Source organism: Lissotriton vulgaris, chromosome 11 (assembly GCF_964263255.1).
Source record: "Lissotriton vulgaris chromosome 11, aLisVul1.2, whole genome shotgun sequence".
Taxonomy (NCBI): Eukaryota; Metazoa; Chordata; class Amphibia; order Caudata; family Salamandridae; genus Lissotriton; species Lissotriton vulgaris.
In genome coordinates, this window is record NC_141699.1 from 1,109,992,066 (window position 1) to 1,110,011,489 (window position 19,424).

General features: G+C 42.6%; 1 protein-coding gene across 1 annotated transcript in view; it reads left to right on the forward strand.

Moving 5' to 3' along the window:
* The window catches only part of LOC147684257 (putative cation-transporting ATPase 13A4), a 301,484-nt gene that overhangs the window by 170,721 nt on the left and 111,339 nt on the right, over nt 1–19,424 (forward strand). Inside the window, exon 18 of the mRNA XM_086944654.1 lies at nt 12–136. Within this exon, the coding sequence (XP_086800780.1) occupies nt 12–136 (125 nt within the window). The remainder of the gene's footprint in view (nt 1–11; nt 137–19,424) is intronic.

Here is a 19,424-nt window from a genome sequence, read left to right on the forward strand (position 1 = left end):
TTTTCTTCAAGGGAAGAAGTAGAGTCAGATCTGGAATTTCTTGGACTTCTTGTAATGGAAAATAAAGTGAAGGCGGAGACTAAGCCTGCATTGCAGGAGCTGCTGAAGGCTCAAATTAGGGCGGTTATGATCACAGGTATATGAAGCTGTCATTACTTCATGATACTGCACTCTGGTAATCATTTAGAATGCTGTCCAATGATTTTCCAAACAAGAATTTGTCCAAGGTGTGTGGAAAGAGTACTACTGCTGGAATACTGTCTTTATTATCAGTGATTGCTCAGCACATTGAATTATGTAATTTATATATATGATCAAGTCACCTAAGTTCATTTTGGTATAATGTCACATATTAGTGGGACCCAAGATGTAACTGCTGTTGATACGATTTGTAAACTTAACAAACTGTGACACGTATGAACTTGAAACTTCACTAAACTTTATGTGTTTTTGAAAATTTGTACAAAACTTTTGCAATTGATATATCCAGAAAATACTTGGATGCTACATGGATCTGTCTACACAAAATCATCTTTTTTGTTGCCTTGGTCCTGCATATAGTTCTAGTTACAACCTTAAAGCCTACAACAACCTTCAAAACATCTACACATTTTTCCCATCACTTTAAATGGCTTGCATGGGTAAAACCTTGATGTCTTCAGATAACTCTACCTAGCAAACAAAGAGGGTGATGAATGAATGGCCTGGAGTTTTGTTAATGCAAGATTAGTCTATGAGAGAAGAGAGTTATGAGGTGGCCCTGAGACTGGATTTAGGCCAGAACACTTTGTCACAGGACTGTGGTCCTGTCAATAAAGGTTTGTGAGCTAAATATTTCCTCAGAATAGGTAATTTTCAGTGTTTTCATATTGGACATGTTGCTAAATAGCAGACTGAGGTGAGCTTCTCCTGCGTCACAGTGGAGATAGGCAAAAGGATTCTTTGCTATCTAGTCATACTGGAGCAAAGATTAATAACATCATGGGCTACTTTTGTTAAATACAACTGGATATTAGGAATAATATTTTCAAAATTATAAATATGTGCAAGTTTCTTGCTCAGGTTTCTTGCAGAAGAAAATAAGATATGAGGAAAGAGGAATATTACACCTTTGCAAGGTAATTTTAATACTGCTCTCAAAATATGCTTTATGAACAATATAGACATTGGAAATTTGACTGAAATGCTGAAAAGTGATGAACGTAAAAAATATGGGCATATGTAACATAAACTATGTTTACTAGGTTTTTTCATGTCATATAATGTTTTTTACTTTTGCTTATACTTTAATATAGTAGGGATGGAAGTCTCCGGCCGATGCAAAACAGGGAGCTTTAAAAAGGTTTATTCACCTTTAGAATAAATTAGTAAAAATAAGTGTATATTAAATGTAAATTTATTAATATTTTGAACTACTTTAAATAATTACATTTCACTTAACATTTATTTTGAGGTTTTTATATTAAGTCCCTACCTCCATTATTTTCTATGGCAGGGAGTTGCAGTATCAGTGTTTGGCCATGTGTTGTCCTGGACCTACTACTGTTTCTTTTTTTGGAAGTAGTAACTTATACACGTAAAAGCTTCACCCCTTTCTTTACACTCATATTTTGTGCATAGTGGAAAGTAGTAAAGATACTCAGAATTGTAAAAATAAATTACAAGTGTAAAGTACTCACAAGTGTAAGTTACTTTTGTGAATAGGCCCTTCAGTGTTTAGCCACAATTTTCCATCGCTTGTGTAGGCTAGCATAAGAAGCTAACAAGAACAGGGAGAGTGGGCACACGTTACAGTAAAAAAACATCGATAGAACACTGGATTGGCCCACTGATTAAATAGGGAAACAAAGATTTGGTGCTGCTGTATAAGTTTCCACAGAGAGTCGAAATCTTTGGCTTTTCCTCTTTCAAATGAAATTTGGTTGAAAAAAGGTCAAAATCAAAGCAGTGAGAAAGGAAACTCACAAACACACTATCAATAATGTTTTGAAAAAACAAATATGCAGTTCAAAGTATGTTACTTTCTAATACAACTACAGTTCGAAATGTGCAGCACCATATAGAGAGTATTTACCTGTGTTCCTCTATTGTTGTTCAAAAATTAAACAAGCTCCCAAAAGTGGCTAAGCTCTGCTCAGGGCTATGTATTTCAGGAAAACAGTTTAGAAGAGCTGAAAACCTAGGGCCTAATTAGGATGGTGGTGGGGCTTTCATCTGACCACTATCCCATCGGAAACGACACCGCCCGACCATCTGTTGCAATGTGTATCTTTTGTATTGCTGGCTGTGCGGCGGGCTGAAGCACATACCGCCATGCAAAAAATACACATTCTGCATGTCCCCGCACTAAGGGGCAGGCACCATGCGGTGCCTGCCTCATGGTACAGGGATATGTAGGGGGGCACCATACATATCATAACATACCTGAGGCCCAGGGTGGAAGGGGGCCTGCTAGGGACCCCCAAAGTCATTTTCCACCAACCTTTTCATGGCGGGATAACTGCCACGAAACGGCCGTCGGAAACTGATATTTTAATCCCTACATTATTACAAGCATTACAGACGTTCCAATGGCCTCAATTAGTGTCGGACGGTCTTTCTGCCCCCAACTATCCACCCCCCATTCTAATGTGGTAGGCGGTCTTTCATGATCCGATGACGCTGGGACCGCCACCGACGGGCTGATGGTGGCGGTCTCACCGCAATCCTAATCAGGCCCCTACCCGCTCTTGTTTTCACTCTTTAGACAGCAGTTTGAATTCTGCTCCCTAGTCTGACAGTCACAATACCTGCTGGCAGCAGTAATTGCAGGGTCACACCCAATTATAGTAACGTTTTTACAGTTGAGCAGGTGCATCCTTTTTTTATTACATGTGAACACTGATGTAACAACTAGATTATAATAAGAAAAGTAGGGACAAAAAAGAAGGTTCCCTCTTGGTTTCATGATATATAAATGCTGTTTTTTAAATTCTGCAGGACGTTATCAACTTTTATAAGATCAGTTTTTAAAATGTATTTCCACATGTGGCAATTGCAGATGCAGGAATTCCAGCAAAGATTGGTGAATGCTCCGATCCTGGTGGTTTCCCGGTTCATAAACCTAATAAATGAGACCCGGACTCCATTTATTTTTCCAATCCCAAAGTCTGAAGTGAAGACGGCACACCAGGAAATGGTTGAAGTAGTTTATTTCCTATGCGAGTGAGAAATGTCTCTCTCAACAAGGGCCAGATAACAACTGCTCCGTCTGGAATGCTATGGTGACAACAACGCATTCATGCACATATTTAGATTCTATACTACACATCACCACACTTTTTCCCTTGTTCAAAAACATTGCAATTTATACATCTAAAGAGTAAACAACATTCCAAACTAAAAAAAATTGTAAAAGCAATATTCTACATGGAGTTCAAACATAACAGGATAGCATAATACTAAAATCAACAAAGTTAACACAACACCACTTGTCCTTTGTTAAAAAAAAACAAATATATACATAGGAATGACACAAAGAAAGGATAAAGCAAATGTTTGACATCATATAGGAACATGGCTTACTTGCAGGCAGAATCCCTAAATTTCTTAGGTGCACACCTATAACGAAATAATTTCCTTATATTGCCATCTATGTTCCTTCTGAAATTGTCTCCATGCAAATGTTTACATGCTGCACCATCCCCATGATAGCTGGGGTCTAAAGCAATATGAGCAGTACTCCACCACCTCCCATCTATCAATTCGACAGAATTCTTTTTGCAGCTCACATATTTGAGTCGGCTCTTTACATTTCAAATAACTTTTACTCACAAAATTGGGATTTTTGACAGTTACCCAATCGCCTACTTTCAGTTTTCTTACTTTTTCTCTTCCAACATTCGTTTTATCAATGTTTTTTTAGATCAGACTTGTGCTGAACTGCCTTCCACCACTCACACACATCAACATTTGAGGAAAATAATGTTACCATCCAAAAAGGATACATTCTCTGGCAGCCTTACTTCCACACAATAATTCAAAAGTTTTTTTTTCAGTAACCCCATCTGGTATTGTGCGGTAAGACCATTTTAATTCTTTAATATCTTTGTCCACATTCATGTTCCACTTAAATGTAGATTGAACACATTCAAGCAAAACTCAGTTGAAAAGCTCAACTTTTCCATTGCTTTAAGGATGATATAAAGGTGTGCTGACATGCTTGATTACACATTTGTCCAAAAATGACATCATCTCAATAGTGGTAAACTGGAGTCCATTATCAGTTTAAACTTCACCAGAAATTCCTTCTCTTGCAAATACTTCTTGAAAAAAATTAATTACACAATTAGTTGTTGGTTCACTAACAGGCTTCACTTCTACCCACCTTGATAAATGATCTATCACGACAATGAAATAACTAAAATGATTAGGTAAGATATAGTATGGTCCCAAAAAAATTCACTCCTACACATTGCCATGGTCTACTGGGACACAGAGTAACAGATTCAGACACAACATCAATCCTCAAGACTTTGTCAATAACAACACGTTTAGAGCATCTTTTAACAAATTCCTCAACCTCACTGTCCATCTTTGGCCACCAAAAGTTCTCCCTCACTTTACTCTTGGTCACGGTTGACTCCAAATGGCCTGAATGCACCAGTTGAATAATCCTCGGATGAAAAAACAAGGGTGAGATAAGTTAACCTCCCTGTATCAATTTACCACATTCCACCGACAATTCGTCTGAGACTTTCCAAAATGTTTGCAAACCATGGGATAAACTTTTCTCTTTTGGCCAACCCGACTCAACCCATCGTATAACTTCTCTAAACACCACATCTTTATCAGCAACCTTTATGCACTCCTCATCCCTCTTGCAAATGCTGATATCACCAATATGCACTATAAAACATTCATCAGTTTCAGATACCCACTCATACTCACAAGAATCCTCAACGAGAAGTCTCGAAAGACAATCGGCCATGCTATTACGACCACAAAGTATATATTCTACTATGTTAATTTCCATAGAAAGTTTGAACATAACTACAGCCAGAACTGCTGGACAGGATTACAACAAATTTGGTAGAAAAGGTAGCATTTGGTCCAGAAAGCAGGCGTTTTGTTATTTGGTGTAAATCAATTCAGTAGTTTTAGAGTTATTGACAGAAAACCTGATTGGATATCTAGGGACGCAGATCCTCCGAGGATCCGACAGTCCCCAGGCTGATATCTGATTTGTTGCCAACACTTTAACCAGGAAGTGTTGGCAGCCATTTTGGGATTTCCCAGGGCAAAAAAGCACTATTTTAATATAATTGTTCTGCAATATCTCACTTATATATATTAGAGCCCCCAAGTGGGCCCGGTACCGGGAGCAGAATAATTTATTAATAAAGAAAAGTCCTGGTTCACCTTCTCCCAGGACTATTTTAGCCCCGGGGACGACCACTTCCCCAGGGCTTTATTTAAATATTGGAGGGGGCTGTGGGGACCCCGCTACATTGCGCTGAAATAAGCCCCGGGGGTACCACCACCTCCCTGATGTTTTTTTTTTAAATAGAGGGGGGCCGTTAAGGCCTCCCTCTGGGGCATTGATCTGCCCTGGGGACCACCACCTACCCGGGTCAATATTTAATAATATGCTGAGTCGGTGCATCAGCACACTGGGCACTGGGGACCATAACCTCCCCAGGGCAAAAAACATTTTAATAACTGGGGAGAGGGCTACACGGCCTCCCTCCCAGACCATATAACCAGCCCTGGGAACGCCACCTTCCCCAGGGCTGCCCCTGTAATAGAAATAAGTGGGCCCGTGTGGTCCCCCTCCTGGGTCCAATAATGTCCCTGGGGCCCACAACCAAGCCCTGGGCCAGCTCCAGCTATCTCCTGAGGTGCCCACCCTTGGGAGATAGCAGCTTGCATTTGCTGGGTGTGAGTTGTGATAGCTCCCCCAAGCACAAGCAAACACTCACCTCCGAGCAAATGTGAGCTGTCAAAATAGTGTTGCTGAAAGCTATTTTTTTCTTTTTCCCTGCCCATAGACATACGGGCAGGAATCGAGATGAAAGTATTACTGCTGCATGCAAGGATCTCCATTTCCATTAGCTCCCTGCATTCAGGAACAATGCCGGCTCCCTCAGGAGGCAGTGAGCCAGCCTGGACTGCAGGGATCCTGAGGCTCCCCTGCGATTCCCAACATGCACACTGGGTGCGTTTGGTGGGCCAGGGCACCCTGGGAGAGAAATGGCACCCCCTCTCTATTAAGCTTTGGCTGGGCCCCAGAGGATGGGATCCCCAGCCCGTTATGGCACTGGTGCTCATTTGACAGAAATTAAACCTCAACAGGAAGTGATTACAATTATAAAAATAATAGGTGCCTCTTCTGTAAAGATCTACTGATCCTAACTCTCATGGGCTTGGTGAAGGCAAAGCGAGTGTTCTTTGTCTGCAATTCCATATTGAAAGACTGTCTGAAATACTTCATGAAAGTGAATGCCTTATTGATTTATTGGAACACAATCTGTAGTGACTGTCCTTTCTTCTCCTTGGCCGGTGAGAGCAGAATCCATGGTTCTCCCTTTAAATATCGAAGAGTATTCAAATGTTTAAATTATTTGGAAGCATCGCTATTTGGCCCTGCCCACCTTGCTTGTATGAAAAGGTCTTCCTGCCTTTTTCCAGAATGATGAACAGCTTAACAAATGGCCCTAACAGCGTGTTTCATGTCGATTTTGGTGAGGCGTTCTTGGTGCTGAGGAATATTAGGACATCCGCACCAAACAAAGAAGCACTTTTTTCATAAAGTTAAGAAGAAAGTCTCTTGTTTGGTGGCGATTTACTTTTATGTACTCTCATCGTCTTCTCTGTAGGAAGATTCACATTATGACAAATTTTTGTATAAAGAAATACCAGGAACAATCACATTACCATTACCAACTTGCACACTGGTGACATTTCCTACTGCTCCCTTACACGTCTGTAAAGTAGAATACATACTGGACATTTATCCAAGGAGGTGGCACTTAGTAATTAACCAGTAGAAAGTACTCCACTTAGGTAGATATGTTGCATAAAAAACTTTGGACTCTTGTTGTATAAAAGGGCAGGTGCAGTTCCTTTGTGAGCCAGTCACTCACACATCTGCTGACTCACCAACACAGATAATTACACACCCACACACACACACTCAGGCACTCACACACCCACTGACAGATCTATTCAGACACTGATACACCCACTCATAAACCCACTCAGACACTCACACAACCACTTACAGACCCAGTCACACACCAACCTACAGACCTACTCAGAAACTCTCCACACACAGTCTCTCTCAGACATGTATGTACCTACTCTCAGACATACTCGTATACTCTCACACACGCTTAGGTACTCATGCACCCAATCACAGTCTACTGATACACTCAGACCCATTTAGAGACTCATGCACTCACTCGGAGACCCACTGAAAAACTCATGTACTCACTCACAGAACCATTCTCAAACTCATGTGCTCACTCATAGACCCACTGCGACACTCATGCACCTATTCACAGACCCACTTAGACATGCACATACCCACTCACAGGCTCACTCAGACACACGTGCACTTACTCACAGACTGACACATATTCATTGAGGCACTCGCAAACCCACTGAGACACTCTCCCACTTACTCACAGACCCACTGAGTCACGCACTCTGACACACATGCACCCACTCAGACACCCACTCAGAGACTCACATACTACTCATACACTCATGCACTCATTTGCAGACTGACTCACACACACATAGAGGAACTCGCAAACCCACTGAGACACACTTACACCCACTCATAGACCCACTCAGACACTCACTCATGCACCCACTCAGACACCCACTCAGACACTCATGCACCCACACAAATACAAACTCAGACACTCTAGCACACACTCACACTCCCAGTGAGACACTTACATAGCCACTCACACACACACATTAAGATACACACTCACTCACACACCCACTGAGACACTCATACACTCACTTACACACTCAACCTCACAGGTTACAGGTTATAGTTAGGAAATAAAATGTAAAAACCTTACAAATTCACTCAGAAAACCAAATGTTTCAGGGACGGCAATGTTAGGAAATTTTATTTAAAAAACAGTAGAAATTCACAGAAAAAACAAAGGATGTTATATTTAGGCTCAGATTACATTCATACAAAACCATAGAAATTCAGCAGTTATAGTTACCTGAGCTAACTAAACTTATGCTACTGCAATGCACTTATGCCCTGAAATGGCTATTTACTTTTTTTTGGGTGATGTCTCTCGAAGGGGCAGCAGCACCACCAACATTTTTTATAATGTTGTAGGGTTTTCAGGGAGATTGCAGTCCGCCCAGAAACATTAGAAACAGAAACAATAAGGTCCTGGGTCATTTAATCCATGACACCAGGAGAACTTACTATATTTTTTAAGCACTTCTGAAGCTGGAGCTTTTGCTCTACATCTGAGAGTGCAGCATTTGCAAAGGCTGGTTCTATGGCTGCATTTCATGTGGCCTGAAGGAATATAAAAAAGACAGAGGCCCTTTTGTGATTGTTTTTATGATAGCATTTGTGTGGACTGAAAGTTGTTTAAAGAAATTGATATGTATTTGTCTATTTACTTTCACATGTGACTGTCAACCACCAAAAGTAACAATAAATACTATTTAAAAAAAAAGGGTCACAGACATGTTTTTTGATAGAACTTTTGAAAAGATTTTTAGTAATCAATATTAATAAGCATTACATTTTGTTAATTATTGAAAAATAAATTTGATTAAAATTATTCTTTAAAAAAAAGATGAGAGATATGTGTGATACATATTGATATGCTCACCTCTTGTAAATACTAATAGGCTCACTTCCTTAACGGACACTTACCCTGACGAAGAGCTTGTCCCAAAATGCATTGGGATTCTTAATAAATGCATAGATACTTTATTATTAACGTGTGATGGTCCAACACGCTGAATACGAATACTCCAAATTAAATGAATGAAGACTTTCATTACAAAGTACTTGAGGTTCCGTGACGGTTCCGTGACGACTTGAACCCGTGTTTTTAAGTTTGTCGGAAATACATAAAAATGGTATCAGTGAACCGCAAATGATCCATTTAGTATATCCTAGTGTTTTCGCTACGCTACGAGCAAGAGCACTCCTTCCACTGACACATTTCTGATATACCCACGGCATCCATCTTAGATCGTGGCCGCCATTTTGTGTTTCCTTGCCCTCACATATGCAATAGCCTCTGATCATTTCATTCACTTCACTTTGATTAAGGACACGTAGCCTTAGCCGGAGATTCACCTCTTACATGACACGTGCACCTTAAACCAGATCACGCTGAAGCTGCATGACTCGACAAAGGCTGCCTCCTCTGCCCGAGGCCAGCCCACCTGAACTGGTTTTCCTGTCCATTGTACCTGATCATGATTAGGCGGCCGAAGCCGGTAGCCTTGCCCATTTACAACCCACAAACATCTCTTATCCCGCTTTTCTATCTTCTGCACCTGGCTCTGCTCCTTTCCTTCTGGGCCTTTATTAGGGGGAGGTAACGAACTTTACGATGAGGCGGTCCGGGTCTTGAATGCAATATTGACAAGGGATTGTGATGGACTGGTGGGAACCCCTCTTCGTGATGTTTGGTATCAGATATTATCGACAGTTCCTGTGTAACGCCAAATATTTATTGTTTAGAGACACAAAAGGTTTGGGAATGTACCGATATGTGAAATATTTGCCTAGAGCACAATTTTTGGTATATAAGGAGCAACCCACTTTGTACAAATCGAACAGTCTCCTGAATTCTGCCCGTGTGTAGATTCTGTGACTTCTGTGTCCCTGCAGTAATAAACCTTTGGTCTTTGACGCCACCATCGAGAAGCCCGTGTTTCTGTTCATTTGTGCACCAAGGCAGGTGGAACTCCGGGGTCTTCGGGTGTTGTACCCTGACACCTCTGGACGGAACCAAAAAGTCCAGAACTCCAATTGGCGCCCAACGTGGGGCGACGTCATTCGGTACCGGTCCAAAAGCCTGAAGAGTTCGAGAAGCTTCGTGTGAAGATTCCTGAGGGAGGCGCCCCACTTCATCGATCCCGGCATATCGCAAAAGTGGCCCTGAAGTTCTCTTCCACGAGGGTTTCCCGTTCAGGACGACTGCAGTGGGCCGTTGCCTTGACCGTCGCCCTGTCTTGGACCCGAAGTGGTGCAGTCCTTAGTACAGCGAAACGTGACGGGTTTCTCCTTGGTGACGTCTTCAGTGACTCAGTTAAGTATTTAGTGATAACTAGCTGGTTATTTTTGTGAGGATTGTTAAAAATCCTTGATCGGTTCTTGGTTTGGTTTGGTTTTCGTAAGATTATCTTTGGTTGTTCTAGTTACGATAATCTATTTGGTTCAGTTTTGGGTATCGATACATCAGTTCGTTTTGGTAGGCCTAAGTTCTTGGTTCAAGTGCACAAATTTGTTTCGTGTTTGTTTGTTTTGTGTTCCGGACTGAAAATGGTAAGTCGGAAAATGTTGTCTTGTTTTAGTTGCAACAGTGACTCACAATTAGAGGATTCCTGTCTGGTTCCTCCGATTGGGACTCCCCTATATGACCTATATTGTAAGTATGGTGTGGGTCCTATAACTTATAATGAGATATGGGTCCGCTATTGTAAGAAGGATGGTGTCCTTAGTTGGCCACTGCATGGTAGTTTTGAACAAGAGATTCTCGACAATTTAGAAGCGAAATTGTTTAGGAAGAAAGCCCGGCCGGCAATGTTTGATTCCTTTCGTTATTGGCGGAAAGAATCCAAACAGAGAGAAATGAAAAGGTTGAAAAAAGAGCAAAAAGAACTAGAAGAGTTAACTCTAGAGCAAGCGACTAAACAGTTGCAGGCTGACGAGTGTGAGAAAGCCATAGATGTAGCCATTAGAGAGCGTAACTTAGCGATTGACAAGTGCTATCCTGCCTTGCCATCGAAAATGGCTAAGATACTGGAGGATTCCGAAAACGATCCTCTGCTATCTTATCTGTTACGGTCGCCTCCACCGTATGCACAAGGTGCTACGGCTCCACTGATCCCGAATGTTCAATTGCCGGTTGCTGGACAACCTGGTGTTCTTGTTCCTCAGAATCAAGTTCCTGTACTTCCTGTGGTGAATGTAAATGTTCCTACAGCTCCTCCTCTTCCTGCACTGCCCGCTCCTATACCTACCACTGTACCTATTGGTCCTCAAACTATTTTCCTCGATACTCCTACTGTTTCGTCATCTATTCCTACCTCTACTGCATTCTCTATGTCTGCGAGTGTACTAACTCCACTTTCTGTTCGTCGAAGAATCACTGATTCTGTTACTAATATGCTGTCTCCTATATATAAAACCTTGATTAAGACTCCTACTCCTGACTCTGTTCAGAGACGGAGTCAGCTTCCAAGTACTGAGGAACGGGGAGTTTTAGACTCCACAGCTCTCAGATGGATTACAAAAGTTAGAAGATATAGTACGAAAGATGTGTTAGAGACATTTATGCAATGGGGAGAGCCAACGCAGCGATACGTCTTCGATGAGATGTGCTCGTTGTTGCGTGAGGAAATAGAAGAAGACGATGTCGAATCAGATTTGGAAGATTTAATTAAAGTGCAAAAAGAGTTTGCTGCTGGAATGATAGTGGGCGATAATATAAAGGAAGCGATGGAACTTATTTTGAGTTTTAGGAATGATCCATCTCTTCGTTCACCGAGAGATTTAGAGAAAGGTAGAATGAAGCTAAGTCGCCAATATCCTATGAGGGAGGTTCCTCCAATTTGGCGCGAAGCAGTACAACGTGATGATAATGCGGGTATTGCAGCTGCTCCAGCACAGTTCCAAAGAGTATGGATACATATTCCATGGAAGCGAGCAGAAGTGTTAGCAGTGAAACAGGCCTTGCCAGATCCACGTAAGAATCCAGCCGGATATTACAAGGAATTGACACAGACAGTTGAGGCTTGTATAATGAACTTAGCCGACATTGATATGTTGTTTGGTAATGTAGTTCCACAACCAGTGTGGGCTAAAATTCGTAGAGAGGATCATCAGGCTGCTTTAGGTGGTGATTGGGCAGCTATCACTGCAGCAGATAATCAACAAATAGGTGGTGCGAAACCTGAACCTTTGATCGCTAATCTTCCAGGTAGAATAATTGATTTAATGAAGACTCTGATGCCAGCATTGCGTGTTAATTGGGATAAATTATCCGCGTGCAAGCAGAAGAAAGACGAAAGTGTCTCCGACTTCTTCACGAGGTTTGAAGAGACTTTTGTAGACCATAGTGGTCAGGACATGAGCACTGAAGGAGGACAGAGATTGTTTGTCGATAAATTTGTGCATAATTTGTTACCTGAATTATGCAATAAATTGAAAGACTCAGAAAGTGCGTGGGCTGTATCTACAACTGCGCAAATACTTGCGACTGCACAGTACTACGAAAATAGGGATAAAGAGGAAAAGGAGAAATCAGAGAAGAAAACGAAAGATTTAAAGACTAAAGTTCTTTTACAGCAGGCGTATCCGCCTCGCACGAATCAGACTAATATGCAACAGAATTCGTATCAAAAGACAGATTATAATTCGACCAGGCCTCAATACCAGTGGAATCAGTGTGCGTACTGTAAGAAAGAGGGTCACTATAAAAATGATTGTCAGATTTTAGTGCAAAATAATGCGGCAGCAGCTCAGAGAGGTCGTGGTGGTTATGCACAGAATTCTAGAGGACGGGGACGAGGTGCTATGCCTCCACAAACTAATGATCGTCCTTCTAATCACTTTGATCAAAGAAATGTACAGTCAGCTCAACAGAATAGATCTCAGCAATATCTTGTTGAGGATTATTGTGAAGTTGAAGAGGGTTTTCAACAAAATGGGTACTAGGACAGCCATGGACAGAGAGAGGGAGTAGTATCAGTTCCAGTGGATCAGAGTGGGCCTTATGTCGCAGTAGCAACATCAGGTGTAGTCGAACCGTTTCTGTTGGATACTGGTGCCGCAAAAAGTTCTATCATGCATGCGAAACTCCCTGGCGCACCTTTGTCTGGCTCAACAAATGTTTCCGTAGGTTTTTCAGGCGCCCCTGTGTACAACCCGATATCTGGTCCTTTGTCTATTTCTGTTGGACCGTGTCAATTGAAAGCACCCTTAATTTTGACGACAGGTTGTAATGAAAATCTGCTTGGTTTAGATTTGTTAAAACGACTATATGCGACATTGTACTGTTCTCCGGAAGGAGTACAGCTTACTTTGGGTAAAAGACTCACCTCTCCGATGTACTTGTCAATGGACAAACTCCCGCCGGAGCTACGTTCACTCCCTGATTCTCTTTGGGCGACTGGTCCCAATGATGTAGGTCTACTAGAAATTCCACCATATGTAGTAACTTTGAAAGCAAATGTGAAATTTCCAAGAATTCCCCAGTATAAAATATCGAGTGAAGGTGAACGTGCACTCTTATTGATTGTGCAAGATTTGATTAAGAAAGGTGTGGTTGAAGAAACGCGAGGAAATGTTTGTAATAGTCCTGTATTACCGATTCTGAAGCGAACAGATCCTACAAAGCCTCCAGTCTATAGGTTTGTCATAGACCTTAGAGAAGTTAATAAGATTGTAATTCCGCAGTTTCCTGTAGTGCCAGACATTACTGCTTTGTTAACATTGATTCCTGCTACAGCCAATTGGTTCTCAGTCATCGACTTGAAGAATGCCTTTTTCAGCATTCCGATAGCCGAGGAAAGCAGAGATATTTTTGGCTTCTGTCTAGGAGGTCGCAGTTTCAGATTTAAACGCGCTCCACAAGGCTACTGTGAAAGTCCATCTATTTACAGTCAAGCTTTAAAAAGTCAGCTAGATTCTTTTGTCCTTCCTCCAGGCTCTGCCCTAGTACAGTACGTAGACGATCTTTTGGTGGCTGCCGATGACAAGGAGACTTGCAAAGCAGCTACAATTTCACTATTGCATCATTTGTCTAATTTGAATCATAAGGTGTCACCTTCCAAAATGCAATATTGCTGCCAAGAAGTAACCTACCTAGGTCACCTCTTGTCAAAGGAGGGAAGGAAGTTGACCCCAGAAAGAATAAAAGCAATTACGCAGATGAGTGTTCCACGCACACAGAGGGAAGTACGTGCCTTTCTAGGTATTACCTCCTACTGTAGGCAGTGGATCCCAAATTTTTCACTTTTAGCAAAGCCATTGGTAGCTTTGACTGGGAAAAATGTTCCGAGTCCGGTGCCATGGTCTGATGAATGTCAAGAGAGTTTTGCTGAATTACGAAAAGCACTGTGTTCAGCTCCTGTATTGGGCACACCTGATTACAGTAAGCCATTCACGCTCTACGTTCACGAAAGAGAAGGTTGCGCGTTGAGTGTCTTGACACAGAAGTTTGGTGACAAACAACGCCCTTGTGCGTATTTCTCATCAACATTAGATCCGGTAGCTAGAGCATTGCCTAGTTGTTTGAGGGCTACAGCGGCAGCTGCAGCTTCCATTCGACAATCTGCTGGTTTGGTGATGAACAATATGCTAGTGGTCATGGTTCCTCATGCAGTGGACACACTCATGAACCGAACGAAGACACAACACCTTACTAGTGCGAGATTATCTGGTTACGAGCTGACGTTATTAGCGAGTCATATTCAGATCAAAAGATGCAATGTATTGAACCCAGCAACATTGTTGCCGACTGACCAAGAGTCGAGTGATTCTGAGCCACATGACTGTTATTTCAAAACGGAGGAAGAGACAAAAGGTCGTATCGACTTGAGAGATACTCCTCTATCCGACCCGGATGGTACGCTGTATGTGGACGGGTCATGTTTTAAATTGGAGAATGGTGATGTGACTGCTGCCTACGCGGTAACGACTTTGAAGACGATTGTGGAGACTGCAAGAGTGAGTCAGAATTCTGCCCAAGCTGCAGAGTTAATAGCTCTTACGAGAGCGTGTGTTTTAGCTGAGGGAAAGAGAGTGAATGTGTTTACAGATAGTCAGTACGCATTTGGCGTGGCCCATAGTTTTGGCCAGTTGTGGAGAGAAAGGGGTTTCATTACGTCCCATGGGACTAAGATTCAACATGGTCAGCTAGTTAACGACTTGTTGGAATCTCTAACCTTACCGACTGAAGTTGCGATTGTGAAGTGCAGTGCTCATAAAGCAATCACGGATGATGTTGGTCGGGGAAATGCCTTTGCTGATGAAACCGCTAAACAGACAGCTAGAGACATGATGAGTAGAATGTATGTTGCTACGTCTGCAAGATGGATTGCTGAGTCTGGAATGTGTGAGGACACAATGGAAAGTGTGAAAGAGATTCAGAAAGAAGCGACTGAGGAAGAGAAACGCGTATGGAGAGAAAGTATGGGCAAATTGGACTCGAATGGATGTTGGATCGATTTGACAGAACAGCAGCGTTGGATGTTGCCTGATGCGTATGTGCTTGCAGTAGTGACGATGGCGCATGGAGTGGCGCACATAAGTTCTAAAGGGATATGTAAGATGTTAGCTCCAGTTTGGAAGAATGAGGGAATCAGTAAGTGTGCAGAGAGAGTGGTGAAAAATTGTATGGTGTGCTTGATGCATAATCCTGGCAAGGGAACTCCAACTCCAGCTGGTCATTTTGCTCCTCCTTCCTGTCCCTTTGAAGTAATACAGTTAGACTTCATTCACATGGAACGCTGCAACAATTTAAAATACGTCCTGGTGGTGGTTTGTGCTTTTTCCAGGTGGATAGAAGCATACCCACTAAAGGACAACACTGCTTTATCAACTGCCAAAATTCTTCTCAAAGAATTTTTCCCTAGGTACGGAATGCCACGGATTGTATGGTCAGATAACGGAAGTGAGTTTATAGGGAAAGTTATGCAGAGTGTGTGTGCTGGTTTAGGATTGAAACAAAAATTTCATAGTGCGAACCATCCCCAGTCTGCTGGTTTAGTCGAGGGTTACAATGGCACCCTCAAGCTTAAAATAGCCAAAATTCAAGCATCCACAGGTTTGGCTTGGCCAGACGCACTTCCTTTGGCCTTGTTATCAACGAGAGCAACAGTGCATTCTAGAATAGGGCTTTCTCCATATGAGATTGTATTTGGCCGCCCGGCAAATGTCTGGGGTGTGCCAAGGCCTAAACAATTTTGCTCCATTGAATATCCTATGTTGATAGACTATCTTTACGACTTGACTGCTAAATTAAGTCTTATTCATCAACAGGTCTTTGATGCTTTGCCAAAACCTCCGGAGAGTCCAGGGCATCAGCTGAAACCCGGCGACCACGTGGTGGTCAGGAATTTTGCGAGGACAAAGAATCTTCAGCCTCGCTACATCGGCCCCTTCCAAATCCTGCTGGCGACGAGGACAGCTGTACGTGTTGCTGGTCGCAAGCACTGGATCCACGCTTCTCACGTAAAGCGTGTTCCACTGCCGCTGCCCTACGACGACTGGGTGAAGAAGGGAATTGGTGCCTCCGAAGCTGAAACAACTCCGAAATTTGTCCCTTTCAGCGATGCCGATTTGATTTCTGACACTTTGAAACGTGACTCTCCTCTTGAAAAGACTACTTTGAACATTGAACATTTGTCTCCAGCATCAGAAGAAACTTTGCCATCTGCGAACGTAAACTCTGCAACAGCTGCTAGTGATACACTATTTTCCGATCAGACAGTACCAGCGAAGCAGAAATACAACCTTAGAAGCCATAAAAAGAACTTATAAAGCAGGCAACTGCATATTGTGATTTTGATATTTATATACATTGGACTTTTTTGCTTTTCAGCCAGGAAGTTTGCTATTGTTTATTGTTTTTAATAAATTGCCTTGCCGTCTGGGTAGCCGTAGGGTCGTGGCTGTGTGCCTAGTTTGAATTTGCAGGGGTCTGACACAAGGTCGATCTTTCTGTTGGTTCTGGGAACTCCCAGGGCTGATAGAGGCATTTTCATCTACGTACACATCATCAGTGGTCGCGAGCGGATTGTAGAAGATGGAGCTTCCTGCGCTGCAACAAAAGAATGTGATTTACGTTCGCAGAAACAGACTAAATAGAATTCTTCATAGCAAATGTTTCTTGATGCAATGTGCCATTACATTTTTGATTGTTTTAGCAACATTGGTGGGTGGAATTGTCTTTAGCATAAATTTGATTTTTGTGCCAGTTTCTACAGTGCCTCCCCTTGATCCTGCTATTTCTACTGTTTCTTCTATACACTCTTTTCACTCGTTTCCGGAACATGAGCAAGCTCGACGCTCAGAATTCATTAATAATACTTTTGTACAGCTCTTGCATCAACACCAACTGGTAGTTAACACTACAGACTGCTGGGTGTGTGGCTTGATACCTCACACTATGGATAAAGGTATTCCCTATCTGGTTTTGCCTTACAGCTATAATGGATCATTTCAGGCCCTTCAAACCATCTTTGCTTATGCTCTTGAGACCTATCCTCCACGTCCACCACGTTCCACTAAATATAACTCTGCCAACAAAGCTTTAGTCCAGGGAATTATTGACATGGTCAAAGACGTCAATAATACTCCATCATACCCTAGAGACGAATTGCGAGTATATTTAAGTTGGAATACTTCAGAGTATCGCCTTAGTTTAGGAGAAAGCAAGCGTAAAAGCTCAACTCCAATCTGGGTCGTACCTCACCGAGGTCAGGTCTGTTTGCAAGGTAATGGGAGAAATCCGAGAGCTCAGCTAGGGAGGAGTGAGTGCGTAGAGACTTATGTGTTTCCGGCTAACTCTTCCCCTGCCTTCCTTACTGCCAGGGGTACCTACTTCATCTGTCGAGACAGAGCTTATACATGGTTGCCTGCCGACTTCTCAGGATCATGTTATATTGCTCGATTATTGCCTCCGACATACACTGCTTCATCTGATTACCACAGAACAAGAGTAGCGAGAGGTGTCTTCAGCAAGGAAGATACCGCTGGTCAGGAAGCTGGAGACTTCTTCAAAGGCTTCCTTCCGTTCTGGGGGCCTATGGCCAATAGTAGAAACATACGTCAGCTAACACGGGTAGTTGAATCTACTATTACCGAAACTGCTGGTGCCCTTAGCAATCTGACAGCTGAGCTTCAGGCGGATAGGCTCATGACATTGCAGAACCGTATGGTTCTAGATGTTATACTTGCAGATCGAGGTGGGGTATGCAGAATGATCCAATCGAGCTGCTGTGTCTTTATTCCTAATAATGCTCCAACAGTTTACGAGGCGATCTCTAAGTTGCACAAGATTTCGGACTCCATACATGTAGATGAGGGAAACTGGTCCTTTATGGAGTGGGTTTGGACTCTGATTTCAGCGTGGGGATGGAAGGTTCTAATGGTCATTGGTGTCATCCTAGTATTCCTATTCTCATGTTGTCTGATTATCCAGTGTGGTCCTGCTCTGTGTAGTCTTTGTGCTACAACCTGTTTCAGAAAACCACCTGCGTTTGGAGAAAAGACACGAGAAAGGATGATGATACAACAACATGTCACTGACCTGATGAGCATAGAACTAGATTCAGACATAGATTGAGTAATTGCCTATGTAAGGGCAAAAGGAGGGTCTGAGGTTCCGTGACGGTTCCGTGACGACTTGAACCCGTGTTTTTAAGTTTGTCGGAAATACATAAAAATGGTATCAGTGAACCGCAAATGATCCATTTAGTATATCCTAGTGTTTTCGCTACGCTACGAGCAAGAGCACTCCTTCCACTGACACATTTCTGATATACCCACGGCATCCATCTTAGATCGTGGCCGCCATTTTGTGTTTCCTTGCCCTCACATATGCAATAGCCTCTGATCATTTCATTCACTTCACTTTGATTAAGGACACGTAGCCTTAGCCGGAGATTCACCTCTTACATGACACGTGCACCTTAAACCAGATCACGCTGAAGCTGCATGACTCGACAAAGGCTGCCTCCTCTGCCCGAGGCCAGCCCACCTGAACTGGTTTTCCTGTCCATTGTACCTGATCATGATTAGGCGGCCGAAGCCGGTAGCCTTGCCCATTTACAACCCACAAACATCTCTTATCCCGCTTTTCTATCTTCTGCACCTGGCTCTGCTCCTTTCCTTCTGGGCCTTTATTAGGGGGAGGTAACGAACTTTACGATGAGGCGGTCCGGGTCTTGAATGCAATATTGACAAGGGATTGTGATGGACTGGTGGGAACCCCTCTTCGTGATGTTTGGTATCAGATATTATCGACAGTTCCTGTGTAACGCCAAATATTTATTGTTTAGAGACACAAAAGGTTTGGGAATGTACCGATATGTGAAATATTTGCCTAGAGCACAATTTTTGGTATATAAGGAGCAACCCACTTTGTACAAATCGAACAGTCTCCTGAATTCTGCCCGTGTGTAGATTCTGTGACTTCTGTGTC